Source organism: Corylus avellana, chromosome 2 (genome assembly GCF_965113065.1).
Source record: "Corylus avellana chromosome 2, dhCorAvel1.hap1.2, whole genome shotgun sequence".
Taxonomy (NCBI): Eukaryota; Viridiplantae; Streptophyta; class Magnoliopsida; order Fagales; family Betulaceae; genus Corylus; species Corylus avellana.
In genome coordinates, this window is record NC_142491.1 from 40,008,356 (window position 1) to 40,027,597 (window position 19,242).

A 19,242-nucleotide genomic window follows, 5' to 3' on the forward strand; every position below is an offset into this window, starting at 1 on the left:
TATAGCAAGCGGCCGGGTTCTTCTCAAGGGGCAGATCTGCAATTATATGAAAACTACAACAACAACAGTCATCTGACACGGCCTCACGCTCCACCCCGTAGTTCTGTCAGTTCGTCCACTTACCTCACGTGCTACCACAAAAAAGTAAAGCTATACAAAAAATTTGCTCTGTTTTAGTTCATTATCTTCCCCTGTTTTGTTTTGTGCGGTGTAGATTGCCACGATCCATTCCACTGACATATGGATTTGGAGTCGACCTTTTTCAAGCTTTAAATGTCAACTTTTTACGGCTCTGCAAGACTGCACAGCCTAATTTATGATTTAAGTAGTTTTCTTGGTGTATTGGGATCGGAGCCTAATTTGTGATTTAAGTTTTTTTTTTTCTCTGAGCGATTTAAGTAATTTTCTTGGTATATTGGAATCGAGTATTCTTAGTACAGTGACCAACTGACCATGCAATGCAATGCTCACTAGATCCACCAGACCACTATGATGAGCTCAAGTCAATTGCAAGGCTTTGTTCGGTAAAGGGGATGGGGTTGGCCCAAATACTATTCATCACCATTTCTTAAAAAAATTAACATCAAAATATTCTAATTTTTTCACTTTTTATATCAAATTATTCATTTTTTATTATTATTCAAATAAAAAAATCACTATAAAACAAAACTTTTTTCACTTTTTCATACCACTTTTTCATTTTTTTTTTTTATATCAAACATTCTTATTTTTTTTTTCACATCAATCTACATCAACTACAGTGTCTAGGCCAACCCATTTGCCAAACACCACATTGATGAGAGCAAGAGAATTTCAGTACGCATTTGAAAAATATAATTTTTAAATCAAAAAGTGTTTTTAAACAAAAGCTTAAAAATTAAGTTTTTGTCAAAAAATGTATTTTTGTCATTTTTAGATTTTTTGGACTTTTAAAAGTATTTTTAATTTTTTTACTAAACAAATATATATATTTTTTTAAATTGATTTTTTTAGTATTAAATACACTTTTAAACATTTTAAATACACTTCTAAATAAGCATTTAGTAAGACAGGAATTGACTTACCCGCGGTAGACCAAAGTCACCAAACTACCACTGATATGCGGAGTTCACTAGAACATTCATGGGAGAGCAGTGTCTGTGGGGGTGGGGAGAGAGAGAGGGGGAAGTGAAAAGAGAGAAAATACACAGTTTTTTTGCTATTTTGTTTTTTTTTTACGTTACGTTACGTTACCCTTCTAAGGGTTAAAAAAACCCGAAGAAATCCCAGTGGTAGACAGCCAAATCCGTAAGGCAAAATTAGGTACCTGAGTGAGTGTCCTCTCATTTCTTATATAGGATCGTCCCTTGTCGTCCCACCTTATGGTTTAAGGGGCTCTGTCCAATAATTTGATACTAACGTTAAGATTTTCTCCCTAAATTTATTGGGACGAGATGCATGGTGTGTGGGCAGACGATTATCTGAGCTGGCGGATATATAAATAAGTAGTTGGATATTACATTTTGGCAAGAGTGCGCTTGGGTCCTTGTGGGTTGTTTGGGTTGTGGGTCATCAGGCCTGCTAGGTCCTTTGATTGTGGGCAGTTGGGCCTTTTAGGCCCTTTGGAGGGTGACCACGATAAGCTCGTTGGTAACCTGGCCATCCAAGTATCATGATCATCCATTTAGAGAGCTCGCAACACAACCTTCATATGTTTTTACATATGTAATAGTGTGTATATTGTTAGATGTTGAATATATTGTCACATCATTAACAATTTGCATATATATATATTGCTAGATGTTTAATATGTTGATATGTCATTTAAAATTTAAATAACTTGACAAATGTACACTATTAGATACAATAAAACAAAATAAATCATTAAATTATTTATCTCTATTTTCATATGAAATGAAAATGATCATGTTCACTTTAAATGTACAGTATGCCTAATTGCTCACAAATTTTTAACTTGTGACTAAATCACTATTATATGTAGAGTTATAGTATCAAGAGGGACGAATTCAAGATTTATGATTGAGATGGGCCATTACGTGAATGAGAGGTAAAAACTAATTTTGAGGCCAAACAAATCTATATGTTTAACCATATATAAATATTTTAAAGAAATTTTTTAATTGAAAATATATAAATATTTTAAACTATATATAAATATTTAAAGAGAAATACTAGAGGAGAGCGTGGGGAAATATGATCTCTTCCATTTCAAAAGAAATGGATAGCGCTAATTTCATGGTCAAGATTTAAAATTGGAGCACCTAATAGTATATATGAAGTAAAATGTTTGTACGTTTTAAAAAAAGTTTCAATAATATAAAAATATTTACACAGTTAAATGTACAAACTTTAAATTCAAACAATGAACTCTCGTGAAGGTCAACGTTTGCATCTCAAAAGAGACCTCTACTTTTCGACTTGTAGCTCGTAACGTTTTAAAGAACACACAATCCAAAGCAAACAATAATGGTTTGGAAACTTCGATGAATCCATCCCATTTGAAATAGAAAAAATTTGGTCCCCCTCTAGTTCGGCAATGGTGTTAAGAGACGATAAACACAATTAGTTATGTTTTCGGCGCAAATTGAACTCTCGTTGGAAGGTATTAAAAAAAAAATGCTATAGTTTCCTTTGTTGTTCTCCTAATCTTACATGGATATTATTTTGTAAAAAAATAAATAAGGGACTAGTGAGGTAAGTTTTTTTTTTTTTTTTTTTTTTTTTTTTTCTACATTTTTAGAAAACGATATATAGTAGGTTCAGAACAACAGTATAAAGAACCATAATATTTCTCAAAAACAAAAAGGTATCAAAGATTTGTTTTCTTTTAATTCGGGACTTGACCAACTTTTCTAAAGTCCCGCTGGCTCCGCTCTTAAATAATGTCAATTTCCTATTCATATATCTCTTTATTATGCTTATGATTCCCCTTTCTCAGTTTCGCAGGCTAATTTGGAGTAGCCGGACCCATTAGCAAATGTTTGAATTCAAATTCCCCATCATTCACTCCTCCTTTAGAAAACTCTTTTTTAAAATCAGTGTTATCATAGTTTGCTTTTTAATCATAGATTTCCACCAACACCATTATTGTAATCATAAATTCCCATTTTAACGGATAGCAATAGCTAATAGCATCTTAATCATACTTCGCTTTTAATTCAACTTCCTTATGATTGATTTTAATATTCTTCTTACCCTAATTATCCTTAAAGTTTGCACCCATACCTTATTCTTAAAGTTAACGGATGTGATTTTGGTCATGTACTCGGTGGACATAAATTAGTTACAAATTGTGTTCTTAAAGCATATGAGAAGCACGTATTTTCTTATTAATGCTATTAAGAAAATACGTGAGAAGTACATTTCATTAAATAAACATATACTGTCCACATGCTAAGGGATACGTATCACTTTATTAGACCAGTTTGTAGCTAATTTATGTCATCCTTCGGCAATTGTTAGATTATAAATTATATTATTATTATTTCTCATTAGATATGCCACACAAACATTTTACAAGTATTCTACAAAGTTAGTACTCATCAAAAAATATATGTTACCTAATTAAATTTTTTATATTTTAATAAAAAATTATAATAAAATAGCTAAAGTGTCACAAATTTGATGTACACATAATGAATTGCTTTAGTCTTTTTCTAAAAAGAAACAAATAGGAGATGAAAATTATAAGAGCAATGTGGGGTCGTTTTAATATTCTCAAGAGTCGAGGGGCTACACTGCTACAACCAACAGTTGAATTTAAAAAATGGGCGGGCCTATCGTATTTCTTTCATTCAGGAGTACCATGTCACTGAGCTTCAGCTTTCAAATCTCGAAGTCGAAGCAGCTCCGTCATTCCCTAATTTCACTTCTTCTTTTTCTTCCTAATGGATCTAACTAGGGTCTCAAACTCCCTATTTGACTGAAATTCACAGCTTCTTCACAATTTTTTCCAAGATATTCGAGCTTCGACATGTCGAAAGAGACCTCTACTTCTCGACTCGTAGCTCGAAACGTTTCGAAGAGCACGCTATCCGAAGCGAACGAGAATGGTTTCGAAACTTCGCCGAATCCGATCCATTTTCCACCTCCTAGAACTCCTCTGAACGCAATTCAGGATCCATCTCAGTACCAAACGGACCTCCAGGATCCCGATTTCGATTCTCATCACAAGTTGGAAGCAGGTCGAGCGGGTCGAGCGGGAAATGCGGGTCTCAGCTACGGGACTCCTAGGATTTCGGGTCGCGCTGGAGCGAAGGCGCAGTCGGAGCCGAACTCGGCGCAGAGCACTCCGGCGAAGAGGGCTTCCATTGGTGGAGCGACGGGGCCTTGTGCTGTGAGCAGAGCTCCTCCATTGTACACCGGAGGGAGAGGGAGTTCCTCTAGGGTTTTCAGAGGTATTTCGGCTGAGAATTCCGAATTTCCAGTGGACGTCCCACATTTTGAGCTCGTGGACGACCCGTCGTTCTGGACGGACCACAATGTGCAGGTTGTGAACTAATTGTCATTTTAATTATTTTATTTTTTTCTCTGTTAGTTTTATTGTTCAATGTAGTGAGTTTGTGTTGGAATAATGATTACGCGAATAAATTCACCTTGGACTCTTGGAACAAGCAGTAATATATCACGATGTCAGAACAAGTTGTATATTGACTCTACTTTCCCTCCCATTGGAAGTAATTTCACGCGTTGGGTCGGTCTCTGTGCTCTTACATTGGAGAAAATGTTAAAATACTGGTTAAGTGATTAAATTCACCGTTTTCTATTGACGTAAACTTTTGAAAGATGTAATAATTTATTAGTTTGGTCGATACAATATGTGATTGTTTGATTCAGGTGTTGATACGGATTCGACCCTTGAGTACTATGGAGAGGGTTTCACAAGGTAACGGTCAATGCTTGAGGCAGGAAAGTGCGCAGACCTTGGTGTGGCTTGGTCATCCTGAAACCAGATTTACCTTTGATCATATCGCTTGGGAGACTATATCACAGGTGCTATTATAATCCATTGTCTATGAAAGTTGTATAATATGAATATGGTTTTCCACATGTATCTCTTGTGCGTGTAAAGTATTAATATAGCTACGTAGAAAGTGGAAAGGAAAAAGTTTCACTTCTTGAGTTTCAAGTTGTTTTTGGCTATATGAAATATTGAAACTTCAGCTCAACGAAGGCAAGTAATTGTATAAAGATCAATAGGAGGATTTTGTGTTTCGGTTCATTTATTTTTGTTTATTCTGTTAGCAACTAAAAGGAGCATGAGGGGCCGGTTTGTTTGGATGTTTATGATGTACGAGTTAAATCACCATTTGTCCTAAAAGCTTAGGCTGATAGGAAGATGTAGATTTAGTTATTTAATCAACACTTCAACACCCCCCTCATGTATGGGCTCAAACTCTATTATAATAGGTGAAGCTTAACACGTGAAATATTTTAATTAAATGAGGGTTGAATCGACAGAGTGAGGGTTCGAACTCAAGACCTTTGAATCTGATACTATGTTAAATCACCACTTATCAAAGAAGATTAAGATTAGAGGAAGAAGTAAATTTAATCATGTTATCAACACTTTTAACACTGTATGGTGCATGAATTTGTTGTAGGAAAACCTGTTCAGGGTTGCTGGACTCCCCATGGTGGAGAATTGCATGTCGGGTTATAATAGCTGCATGTTTGCATATGGTCAGGTATGTGATGATGGGGTTTCATGGTTGTTTGTGATCTGTCATCAGACTAGATGTTGAAGTTTAAGATATTTTTGTGCAGACAGGAAGTGGCAAAACATATACCATGATGGGTGAGGTATATGAAATGGAAGGAAAGCTCAATGAAGATTGTGGGATAACTCCACGCATTTTTGAATATTTATTTACAAGAATTAGAGCGGTGCGATACCTAAACTTGTATTGTTCGTTGTGATTTGATTGTCCATGTTTATTTGATGTGTTATTGAGGTGTTCTTAGTAGAACTCATTTATGTAGGAAGAAGAGAGCAGGAGGGATGAAAAGCTGAGATATAGCTGCAAATGTTCCTTTCTAGAGATATACAATGAGCAGATAACGGATCTTTTGGAGACTTCATCAACTAATCTGCAAGTAATGATTTTGTGTACATATTATTCACATTGGATGTTCCTCATTATTATGTTTTCATACAATGGGCATTGTCAACCTAATCCTCCTATCACAGCTCAGAGAAGACTTGAAGAAAGGGGTATATGTTGAAAACCTCAGAGAGTATAATGTGAGGACTGTCAATGATGTCGTCAAACTTTTGTTGCAGGTGTGAATTTTTGGTGAATTGTTTGGATTAATATATAGCTTACCACATTTTAGTCATAGACATTATTGGCATAATTCTATCATACACAGGGTGCTGCAAACAGAAAAATGGCGGCAACTCATATGAACAGTGAGAGTAGCCGTTCCCACAGTGTTTTTACTTGTATCATTGAAAGCCGCTGGGAGAAAGATTCCATGAGTCTTTTCCGATTTGCAAGGTTAAATTTAGTAGATCTAGCGGGTTCTGAAAGGTAACTATTGTTTCTACAATCAGTTGTCTTTTCATTCTTTTCTACAAAGCTAGTCCAACTGCTTATTGGTTCAGGCAGAAAAGCTCTGGTGCAGAGGGAGATCGTTTGAAAGAAGCAGCAAATATAAACAAATCTTTATCGACTCTTGGGTAACTGAAAAACCATCATCTCAGTTAATTTGCTTTAGATACATCAAGAATCTCTCTGGGTGTGATGCTTGTTAAGCTTTTTGGCTGAAATGACATCGTCTTGCTTATAAATTTGTTGATTTGTGCCACCATTTATTTGGTGAAGGACATTGGGCTCCAAGTTTTTAGGAGATATGCCAAATGTGCGCTGAAAATAATGAGAAACGGAACTAGGAATTATTATTTTTTTTTTGGGGGAGACTGCACTGAAATTATTTTGAGGGGGCCAGATTCATTGATTGTTTTTTAAAGGAGGCCATCATTAATAAAGTAAGAAAAAACCCTATTTTTTTTTTTTTAATACGTATTTTGGGGCCTTTTTTTATTTATATATATTTTTTGGGGGGATTGGGGAGATGGCTGGTCAAAGGTTTTCCAGGATGAATCTCTGCAAAACTGACCTTGTGATTGATCAACTTAAAAGAAAAGGACAGCCATCTGGGAGGAGAAGCTTAATTTGATTAACTTTTTCATACGGTTGAATTTCATCTTAAAGGTCTTTAATGCTACAGGATAAGAGTTTCATACTATTATTGGTTAACCTGAATTATCTTTCATTTTGTACTTTTAGCTTGGTGATAATGTCTTTAGTGGATTTAGCGCATGGGAAACATAGGCATGTTCCCTACAGAGATTCAAGGCTCACATTTCTACTTCAGGTTAGATACTAAAAGCTCTAAAACTGAAGACGATTCTATCTTAATATGTGTATTTTTTTAATTTTTTTTTACCTTGGTAACTTATATTAAAAAGCTCATATCATCTACAAATGTGAATGCAGGATTCTTTGGGTGGAAACTCAAAAACAACGATTATTGCAAATGTCAGCCCAGCTATTTGGTCTGATTCTTTATTGAGTTTTAAGCATTTTGTTTTTCGTCTATTGTACTTCTTATTTGTTTACATAAGTTTTGCTTTCCTCGCAGCTCTGCAAATGAAACACTCAGCACTCTGAAGTTTGCCCAACGTGCCAAACTTATTCAGAACAATGTATTAATTTAAATGCACACTTGTCTGTATACATTCTTCAATAAAAACTGAGATAACTTGAAAATTTTAATTTGCCGTTCTTCTTTTTCTAGGCTAAAGTGAATGAAGACGCGTCAGGTGATGTAACTGCACTGCAGCGACAAATTCAGCAGTTAAAGGTATGTGTTGTAGATGCATATTTGTGAGAGATTTTACCTTGGGCGTTCACCAGTTAGTAGAAGCTGAGGCATTTGTGAAACCAAACAGGGCCAGTTATCCATTTTGATGAAGCATAATAACCTTACAAGGTCTATCTCAAATTATATTCCGCCTTTTGAAGAGTCTGGATTGAATAACTTATCAGAGGAATGTGACTCTTTAGGAGAAAGAAAGCCCACTGGTAACCGTAAGATACATAGTCCCCAAAGCAGGAAGGTAACTTTGACGTCTAAATTTAAAGCTACCTCTCTCCGTCTTAAGATTTGTATTATATAGTTATAGGCAGCTAGATTACATCTCTGTGGCAGATGAAATGCATGGAAGCTACTTTAGTTGGTGCTCTGAGGAGAGAAAAAATGGCAGAGACTGCAGCTCGGAAGTTAGAAGCTGAAATTGGACACGTGAACAGCTTGGTATATCTGTTATAACAAGCAGTCCTATACTTTCCTATTTCTGAAGAAAAAATCTGAATATTAGGGGCCATGATTACTTGATATGTCTCAGGTTCGTCACATGCTTAATCATGGCCTATTTTGTAAACTGTGTGTTAATTTACGACTGTGGCATCTTTTGCAGGCTTGCCAAAGGGAAGAGGAGGCTCAGCATACTAAAATGATGCTAAGGTTTCGTGAGGAGAAAATCAAACAACTTGAATTGGTAGTGCATGGCAGTCTGTCTTCTGAGAACTATCTCATGGAAGAAAATAAGGCTTTACTGGCAGAAATTCAGCTGCTTCGGGCTAGGATTGATAGGAATCCAGAATTGACCCGATTTGCTCTGGAGAATATCAGACTTCATGAGCAACTCCAACTGTAATTTCCATGGATATTAACTAATGCTTTATATGATTTTCTTTGTCTCCTTTCTGGATGATGGGGACTCATTTTGCAGCATTTCCCATGTCAGATTTCAAAATTTTTATGAACAAGGAGAGAGAGAAAAGTTGCTGGCTGAAGTTTCAGAATTACGCAAGCAGGTCTATAAAGACATTCTCATTTCCTTTTCTTCTATAATTCTTTATTAGGATAGTGAAACCATTCTTTGAACCTTTGACAACTATGTAGCATTTTCAATGTGCAGCTTCTGGAAACACTTGAAGGAAATATTTTGTTCTCTACAAGAAACGATAATCAGGTTGACATGCGATTCTAAATTAGTTGTACAGTATTTGTTATGCTCTTAATGCTTTCCAATTCTTAATACACACACTCTTCAAGTGCAGGATAGTGATACTATAAAGGAGTTGGAAGATTGCAGGAATATGAATTTCAAACTGATTAGGTACTTAAATCAATATACTTCATTTTAGGCATATTTCTGCAACACGTTGCCTCCAATTTCTCATTTGACTCCACAGGGCCTAGGAAATCAGGTCCCTATCAATGCACTTATGTCACCCTGCTCTTTTTGTTAATCTATTTGTTTATTTCTCTCTTCCCACTTAAAGCGTTAATGATAACAGGGATCCTACTCAAAGTTGGTAGCTAGTGCAGAGAAGGATTTCTTTGGCCTTGGTCTCTGTACATGATGAACTATTTGTGACATTGTGTCAGTTTTGTCGTTGAAAACCATATTTAATTAGCATGGCCCTTTCAATCGGCATTTAGCATTTAAGGTTATTGATGTAGTTTCCATGGATTAAGTATCGCCTGATCGTCTGGACATTTGGTTCCATTATTCACATTTTTTCATCTCCCTTTTAGTAATTTCAGCAGCTGTGAAGTTCGTTCTGTTTACTTGTTTTACTTTCCAATGGCATTAAAATGATCTTCCTAAGCATCATAATTGCAAGGTTTTGACAATTTTTCCCATTCGTCCTTTTCCTATTATTGTGCTTATGATTTATATCTGCAGGGAAGTAGATGAATTACAAACAGAACTGAGAAACTATTTGAACTGCAGCCAAGCATCTGACTCTGTAAGGATAGCCAATGAATTAGTGAAAGATGTGGTTGTTGAGATAGCATAACCTTTGTACCTTGATGATTTATAGTACTTTTGCATTTTTTGCAGGTTACAAGTTCTTTCTCCAAGGACTCTGGGGAATTTAAGCAAACAGATAATTGTTCATTGGTGAGAAAATACGCCAACTTGTTCTTAGTGTAATTTCCAATTAATTTTTATAGATTACAATATGCAGAAACTGGTTCCTTATTGAACAATATCTGAGCTTTGCTGTTGCTTCTGTTGATATACTATTGCATTTTCAGTGCATGTAAAGATTCATACTGTGTTCTGTCACATAAATCAAATTGCCTGGGCACTTTTTGGCAACAGAATCATGGGAAATTTACAACGTTTTTTCTTGTTTTGTTCATTACGTTGAAATGGAAAGGGAACATTCATACCACAAGGAAACAATTCTATACATGTGTAACCACATATGCTTTATCTTCCTGATATAGAATATAATAGTGTTCTAAACTAACTATAAAAATCTCCTTAAAAAACCATGCATATGTTGCCCACGTCTTTTAACTAAATAAAGCATTTTTTCATTTCTGAGAATATATATTGACGGGCTAGAAAGCATACTAGTTTTGGATGCATTCAAAGGAAGGTCAGACATAGATGCCACCAGTCATTTCTTTCTTCTTTGTTGTAGTATATGATTAATCACAATGTTTGTAGGTAGAAAACATATATATCCAAAGTGACTTTGGAGAAGAGATAACATCTCGCACCCAGGCAGATGACGAGGCTCTACAGAATATAATTGACAAGAATGTGGGTGATGATTCAGTGTCACAGCCTATTGATACTCAGAAAGAGTTGATTGATGCTAGATTGTTGATTGAAGCAATGGAGTCAGAGCAGGTCCATCTAATTACTGAGCTGCAGCATACCCAGGAGGAGAATCAAAGACTCGTGGGAATGTTAAGCAACAAGGAAAAGGTAGACAGACAATCCATACTGGAAGTTCAAAGTCATTTGCTGAAATTAGGTGATTTAGAAACACAAAACATTGGCTTGCTGATGGAGGGAAGAGAAGACATTGAAAGGAAGGTTTTGCAAGCCAAGTTGGACAAAATGAGTAAGGACCTTGAGGAGGTCAGATCACTTAATAACCAATATCGTGAAGATCAGGCATTCCATTCATCTCAGCAGCACCAAATCGAACTAGTCTGTGAACAGGTTGAGATGGAGACAAGCAAAACAATTCTTCATTTACAAGAAGATGTTGCTGCTCTTCAGTTAGAACTTCACGAAAGGTTTTGTTACATGACTCAAGAAAATTCAAGTCTAAGAAACACAATAGCAGCTAAAGAGGAGGAGATAAAGGCGCTTTGTATGGAGTGGGAAAGGGCAACCTTGGAACTGACAAGCTTCCTTGTTGACGGTTCTAAATCCCTCAAAGATGCATCTGGTCAGATAGACGGTATTGCTCGTTCATTTCCCCAGGCTAGTTGTTGTATTAGTGAACATGTAGAGAGGGCTGCCAGAGTTTGCATGGAGAAGGAAGAAAGTATTCTGCTCTTAGAAAAGAGCTTGGAAGATGCACAAATGATGGTTATGGAAATGGAGCTGAAGCTACGTTCATTAAAAGATGCAACAATGGCTTTGAATGAATTCCAACGACTTGATACTGACGAAAGCACTGAGGCAATCCATTTAAGCAAGCTGTTGTATGAGAACACCAACATGGGAAATATGGAAGATAGTGAATGCAAAATCAAGAAGGATCAGGTTAATGAAGCAGCACAATGTGCTAATGCTGCTTTTCTAGCAGGTGAATGGCTTTCTGATTGTCACAAGGTTGCTCAGAGAAACGATGTCGAGAAAGACATTCCAATCCTGAAACTGGCTAATCCCACTGATGTGGGCAACCATAAAATTTCTGAGACGAAGGCTGACACTAATGTCTTAGCACTGGAGTATGTTGAGGCCCAAGTGAAGTTGGCCAGATCAGGAGTTTTGGAGTCTGAGAATGCTATTAATGAATTTTATACAGATATAGAAATGCATATATCATCCCTCCAAATTGATGTCTGCAAAATTTCTTCTGCATATAGGGAGTTGGTTCAGGACTTGGTGAAAGAGATTCATGAAACAAGGAAGACATATATGGAATTCAGACAGAACCATAAGAATTCTCTGTTCTACACGGTTGAATCACTATCAATGGAACCACAAAAATTTCTGAACCTTGGAAACCAGAATCACACGCTGACTGAGATAAGAGACAGACTTGCTGAAACAAATGACATACTGGAGAGTATTAAAGATTGCATCAATACAAAAGTAAACATGTGTGAGTGTTTCTCGGACTCTGAAGATTCAGTTGAAGCAGATACATGGAATCTGGATAGTTCTATATCTGGCTCTGATGTTTCAACTGAAAGTGTTGCTTCAGGAATCAAATTGGATGCCATCTCATGTACTTCCTGCTCTAGGTTTCCTCCAGGGCTAAATATGATGGCCATGAAAGTTGAAGGCTTGGTAGTTCAATCTGATGATCAAGAATCAGAAAAGTCAAAGAAGCTCTTGGAAGGTTCAGAGGCTCAGAGTGAAGCAACGAGATTCTGCCTGAGAAAGGAATTAGAGATGGTATTCGATGCTTTTAGTCAACTATATGTTCATTTAACAACACTACTCAGTGGGTCAGATGTTGGGGATTGTTTTTACCCAGAAGGTATGTGTTTCCTTGAACCACTTGCATTCATAAATTTATTGTAGAAACAAATACTGTGGAAGGGACTTAATCAATTCCTAATGGATGGCAGAGTTGAAGCAAGTTATTCCATCTATTGAGTTGGGGATGGAGAAAGCTGAAGTAGGCTGCTATAATACAAGAGAGGTACACCTCAAATTCAAACAGCTGTTTTATGTAATCTGCTTTAATAAATAAGGCCAAATTAGATGTTAAAATGGATCAATAATGAAAATTTTCTTACTCTTACAACCATCGATTTCTCATTGTCAAGATCACCAGCCTTTTATTTTGTGCAATGTTTTGTGTTGTGCAGGTAGTTGATGATGCAAAAGTGAATCAACCTTTTAGCTTTTTGACCAAATTTGAGGAAACCCGTGCAACAATGAGAGAAGCTGATTTGATGTTAAATGCTTTGCTGAAAGCAAATGAAAATGCAAAACAGTTGAATGACATGTGGAAGCAAACTGGTGAGAATTTGATGGTAGAGAGAGCAAGCTTGGTTGAAGAAGTTGAACAACTTAAGTCATTACTACGTTTGAAAGAAGGAGAGAATGAATTACTGCAGGATCAAATCCATTATGGTATGGAAGAGATAGTGAACTCATTCTCTTTGCTTGAAGGCTGTTTTCAACAAATGCAAAAGGTTGTGGATGAGAGGTTCAACATGATATATTCTGATGCCTTATCTATAGGACAGGAGATGCTTTACTTAGTTAGCAACTCCAGGACATCACTAGAAGATATTTGCACTGAGACAATGGAGAAACGGTTTGCTTTGTTTGTGCTGTACCAGTGTCATGTAGAGGAGTTAATCAGCAAACTCCCATGTTTTAATGCACAACCTGGTTTGTATCCTTCCAGACATCAAGAATGCAGTCCAGTAGTAAATTTGAAAAGTATCTCAAGTGGTAAGGATGACATCAGGGGTGCTGATGAGAAAGTCATAGGGGAAGGAGGTGAATGTGAAATAGTCAGAAAGTTGGAAGAGGGAGAAGTGGGGTTGTCCAGTGATAATCTAATATATGAGAACTTTGCACTTAAGAAGGAATTGGAGCGGAAAGAAGTTTTATTGGAAGGTTTGCTTTTTGATTTTAGATTGTTGCAGGAATCAACTTCCAATACGAAGGACATCAAAGATGAAACTGAAAAGCTAATATTTTCTTTAAGCCTAGTTCGACATGAGCTAGAGATGAAAACAAGTCAGCTTGATGACATGCTGGTTCAGTATAGAAAACTTGAAGGTCATCTAGCTCATACTGAAAAGGCTTTGTTGATATCAAATTCTGATCTTGAGCAGGCTAATAACACAATAGACTGTTATTCTAACCAAAATGCTGAGTTGAAGGTGCTTCTAAAAGATCTCTATCTAAAAAAATCTGAAACTGAAGTGTTATTGGATGAACAGAAGGAGATGGTCAAAGGTTTGGAAAAAGAAATTCTTCATTTAACTTCGTCAGTGGAAAAACAATCACTCTCTTTGGTTAAAGGCATCGAGGATGAATTGAGGAGGGTTACCAGCGAAAGAGACGAACTCTGCGAACAAGTTCAATCCTTGAACGCTACGCTTGAGATGGCTTATGCATTGGCTGATGAAAAGGAAGCTATTGCTGTTGAAGCTCGCCAGGTATATATTTAGGGACTTCTCTTTTTCTTTTTGATATAAAAAATATCAGTGATGTGGATTTTCTCTTGGATTGATCTTGGAGTATAATTTGGTAGGAGTCAGAGGCAAGTAAAATATATGCTGAACAAAAGGAAGAGGAGGTTAAGATTTTAGAACATTCGGTTGAGGAGCTTGAGCGTACCATAAATGTGTTGGAGAAAAAGGTTAGTTCCCCTTGCATTATCTTCTTTCCATCCAACATTTACAGACAATTGATGAAAAGTAATTTTTGAAAGTTGTGCTATATTTTAGAAGTACATTTTCTTACTTGTATAACATGCAAAATGGCTTAGTCTCAGTTGTGTACATTACCTACCAAAGAAACAAAAAAAATCAGTCGTATATGTTGTGGGTTTCTGATGTTCTTTTTGCTGTCTTGTCAACTGAGTTATAATAATATTTTCTTAAGCAACGGATGCCAATGTTTCCTCTCATAGGTATATGAAATGGATGAGGAGGTAGAACGACATCGACTGATCAGAGATTCACTGGAACTGGAACTTCAAGCTTTAAGACTGACATTTTCATCAGTTGAAAACTTCACTGGGAATGTGGATTCAGGAAACTCTAATGCTGAACAACTTGAAGAGCATATATCTAGGTCAGTAGTGCTGCTTTCTTCTTTGATTTGAATTCTTTCTTTCTCCATTTTCTTTCTGTTGGATTCAAAGATATTGCTCTGATGCAGGCACCTGCACGGTACATTAGTAGAACTTCATGAAGCACAGAATCAGATAAAACTTCTTGAAGAGGAAAAAGCAGATCGGGATAAACAGGTGCTATTCTGACTTGCTAGTGTTTTTAATTCTCACTTGAAGTCGTTTGGATCTTAGAACATATACTTCAAGTCATGTTTTTCCCCTGTTGTAACGATGAAATTTTTACGATTGTGAAGATCAAACAATACAAAGAGTACATCTCCGAACTTGTATTGCATGCTGAAGCCCAGGCATCACAATACCAACAAAAGGTACTATACTAAACATGCATACTAAATTTATTATAGCATGATATTATTTTGATTTGTATCTTTAAGCATATAGCCTCAAGATTCGATAGGAAATCCTTTTGAAAATATCCTGCCAATATCTGATGACCGATGAACTTGATTGCCAAAAAATAACTGCCAATTCCAAATTATTGGTTTGATTTGTTAGAATATTAAGTAAATGATTAAAATCATATTGTTCTTATCAGCCTAAACTTTTAGGACAACTAGTGATTTAACGTAGTATCAAAACAGAGGTCTTGAGTTTGACCCTTGACTCTATAGTTTGCTCCCTATTTCAGTTAAATATTCTACATGTTGTGTCTCATTAGTTGAGAGAGTGTTCAAATATTAATTAAATGATTAAATTCATTATTTTCTATTATCTTAACTTTTAAGACAACTGGTAATGAAATATGTTTCAGTAGCTTGTATGTCTCTAGTGTTGGTGCCTGCACTAACTGAGACATTACATGAGACTTCTATAGTGTTTGAGTTAGATGTTAGCTTTCACTAATCTTTCCATCCTAAACCATTGTTTTACATGCCTGTCTTGACTTATTATCTCCATCCACACCTTTTACAGTACAAGACTTTGGAGGCCATGGTTCATGAAGTGAAAACAGATTTGTCATATTCAACATCAAATACTCCATCATTAGATAAAACCGAGAGAAGCTCAATGAGGACAAGGGGCTCCAGCTCACCATTCAGATGCATCACAAATTTGGTTCAGCAGATGAATTTGGAGAACGATCAGGAACTTTCAGTGGCCAGGCATCGTATAGAGGAGCTAGAGGCGTTGGTGGCCAGTCAGCAGAAAGAGGTTGAGTAATCATTCTCGCTAAGTCTCCTTTATGTGTTCTTGTTAAAACCACTGCAATAATCTATTTTTGGCAATGTTGACTAGTTGATCCCAAAAAAGAAGAAAGAAAGCGGATGTGGCTATTTTCTTGGTGGTTTTATTCTCTTTTAATGATTCATCTCTAGATCCTCTCTCTCTCTCTCTCTCTCTTAGACTCTCACTCCCCCCCACACCCCCGAGGCATGTACCATTTTATACACGTATATATATGTGTGGATGCTCCCTTTAGCAGAATCACTAACCAATGAAGAAGTATTAAAAATATATATGCTGAAGCAGGTATGCATGCTCAATACAAGGCTGGCTGCAGCAGAAAGCATGACACATGATGTCATCCGGGATTTACTTGGTGTGAAGTTGGACATGACTAACTATGCAGTAAGTCTTAGACTAGCACTTTGACGTGTGAATATTAATAGCTTCAGTTCTCACGTGTTTCATTCTGTTTTGTACATTGTAGAACTTAATAGAGCAGTATCAGGTTCAAAGGTTAGTGGAGGAGGCTCATCAGCAGACAGGAGAATTCCTGGCAAAGGTGGTTATCAGATAAACCTTTGATTTATCACTCATTTCGTTCAGTCATGGTCCTAATACATTAGTTTTGACTGTATTAGGAGCAAGAAATTCTCAATTTGAGAAAGCGGATTAAAGATCTACTTGAGGAAAGAGAGAGGTAAGACTGAAAGTCCAGTAATTTTCTCCCATGTAATTGCATTATATATGCTGCTGATAATATCAGAATCAGAATTAATTTTTGAACAACTCAAAGTTCATTCCAGGAAAAAAAAATTAGATGGTAAGGAATTATGTTTGATCCAACTTCATGTTTAAAAACCTTATCAGTGCAGCCTTTTGTGTTGTTTAAAGTTATGGGTTTATAATAGTCAAAGGGAAGTGTGTTCATTCTGGTACAGAAGTTGTACGTGTGGGGGTCTGTGACCATTAACTGAAATCTCCCATGTTTTATAACGAATGCAGACAAGCAATCTAGTAATGTGATAGAATGGCCAAGAAACTTCTTTTTCTAGCCAGTGAAATGTTTAGCTTAATCATATTTTGTCCATTTATAAATCCATATTTTGCTGGAAGTTCCTACCGTATGTGTTGGTCTACGCCACAGGAACTTGGTAGACATTATTCTAGGTGTTAGATTACTCTGTTTTTCTACTTTACGAAACAAAGACACCTATATTGGCACCTGGTTTCTCTTAAGCTTTACCTAAGAGTAAGATGTTTCCATGTAGCATCTCCTGTCAGGCATGAGTAAAGATGAAGAGAAAATAACATTTTTGATACTGATATCATTGTGCATGCATCCAAAATTAGGCATACCGGACATATTTCACACTGGCACCCGTGTTTGGAATGAGGATACTTGACTTGTTTGAGGTGTCCATGAAACAAAGCTCATATCGAAATTCCCTAGGGTGCCACCAAAGCTGACATGTTTTGTTCAGTAAAAGTCTTTGTGATTTCATGATCTTGCACCATTTTCTTTGTTGGTTCCAATTTATCTTCTGTTCCTGTAGTTGCATATCAGAAATAAATAAGAAGGAAGCAGATATAATTGCTGTCGAGATCACTGTAGAGCAACTCAGAGAGCGGGATCAATTGCTCTCTGCACAGAATGAGATGTTGAAGGTAGGATATTTATTCCAAACTGTTTATATTTGTAACCTTGAATCAATAGATTTAGCCGATAATTAAACTTCTTTTTCTTGTAGATGGACAAGACCAACCTAAAGAGGAAGGTTGCAGAACTGGATGAGATGGTAAAAGCACTTCTTGGACCACCACCAAGTATGCAACAGCAAACTCAACTGATCTTGAAGAACAAGGTACGTTTGCATGTTACTATTGTTTCCACCATAATGGAGTTCCAACTTAAAAGCAAAAGTTCCTTTTAATCCAACAGGACAACACCTCATTAAAACTGGGAGTTGGTGATGCTGATTTCACTAAGAGGCTGGCTCATTCTGAAAAGCTTCTTTCTCACGTGAATGATGAAATTGCTCAGTATCGCCGATCTAGTGGCAGTCATCTAAATGACAGAACTTATGGACATGGCTTAGAAACAAAATATAGGTGAGTCATCTTTTAAGCTATTATTATTAGAGTAATGCTAGAAACTACATTTGTATCCCATAATGCTGATGTGGTAGTACCAACCGACATTGGATTAGGCCTTGTTAAAAAAATAAACAATTGGTTGGAATTGCCGCGTTAAAATTGTGAGATAGTTATGAGATAAAAATATAGTTTCTATTATTAATCTTATTATTAACCCCAGTTGCTATAACAAAAAATTATATCCTTTTTATTCTTTTGGTCAAAACTTATGTCCATCCCCTCAAGTTAATGGGCTTATAATGTCGCCAGGAAGCACAAGGCTTAGGTTGATGGTCGTAGAATTCCACTCTAATGCTGTACATTGACCTAATGCCGGTTGCGTCCGTATGCATTGTTTTCTACCAACGGAAGGTGATATTTTGGGTCTGATCGGATTACCAGGGCATTGGGATTAGCTGAAAGGTAATTACTTATTCTATGTGCCCTTGTTTATGAACTTGGGCCCAATCTACCCAAAGGGCATAAAGCCCTGATTCTCTACAAGATTGAACACATTTTATCCAGTATCACAAGAATGAGAAATCTGTCTGTTTTTTTTTTTTTTTAAATGCAGATTACGAGTGAGCAGCACATTTCCATGCCAACTCCATCATAAAGTTGTAAAATTGTATTATATCTTTTATTTTATTTTTTCATTTTTTAACTTTTTGGGGGTTGGGAGTCTTTTTCATCACAATCGTGGCGGAACGGACTTGGTTTGCAAATTCAATTGTTGCAGTACATTTAAAATGAACTTGCTATTCAGTTCAAACAATGATATGTAAAGCACGCGCCATTCAATTTATATATATATATATATAATATTCTTGGTTTTTTACTATTCAAGCAATCTTGTATGTAAACCAAGGCTCGGCTTGTAGAAGAAAACGAAAGGGAAGAAGAGGATAAATGAGAGAGAAAAAGGAACGAAGACCATTTTTCGCTCCATCTCTAAGGCGAAGGACCCAGCATGTGAAATGGTACTAACCAGTACAAGTCAACTTAACCCTTTCAAGGCAGAGCCCCTCTGAAACCCATCAATATTGGACAAACC

The 19,242-nt window shown here is 36.4% G+C and overlaps 1 protein-coding gene across 3 annotated transcripts; it reads left to right on the forward strand.

Moving 5' to 3' along the window:
* Positions 1-3,827: 3,827 nt before the first annotated feature.
* POK1 (phragmoplast orienting kinesin 1) lies at positions 3,828-18,840 on the forward strand. 3 transcript variants are annotated; one of them, XR_015911570.1, is made up of 36 exons: positions 3,828-4,489; positions 4,837-4,992; positions 5,604-5,687; positions 5,767-5,886; positions 5,983-6,096; positions 6,191-6,283; positions 6,373-6,533; positions 6,608-6,682; positions 7,293-7,380; positions 7,503-7,561; positions 7,648-7,711; positions 7,804-7,869; positions 7,958-8,125; positions 8,218-8,322; positions 8,486-8,721; positions 8,816-8,885; positions 8,990-9,043; positions 9,132-9,190; positions 9,764-9,827; positions 9,923-9,982; positions 10,541-12,542; positions 12,634-12,707; positions 12,877-14,187; positions 14,283-14,390; positions 14,664-14,827; positions 14,915-15,002; positions 15,122-15,196; positions 15,801-16,040; positions 16,359-16,457; positions 16,540-16,614; positions 16,694-16,752; positions 17,609-17,720; positions 17,804-17,917; positions 17,995-18,164; positions 18,459-18,611; positions 18,763-18,840. XR_015911570.1 is itself a non-coding variant. In XM_088513902.1 (34 exons), exons 1-34 carry the CDS (start codon positions 3,974-3,976, stop codon positions 18,166-18,168), a joined length of 7,107 nt encoding a protein of 2,368 aa, XP_088370028.1. In that variant the 5' UTR covers positions 3,828-3,973. The 3 variants fall into 3 exon arrangements, 1 of the variants encoding a protein (XP_088370028.1); XR_015911571.1 differs by having other exon boundaries at positions 6,617-6,682; XM_088513902.1 differs by lacking the exons at positions 18,459-18,611; positions 18,763-18,840 and having other exon boundaries at positions 17,995-18,168.
* The last annotated feature ends 402 nt before the right edge of the window (positions 18,841-19,242 follow it).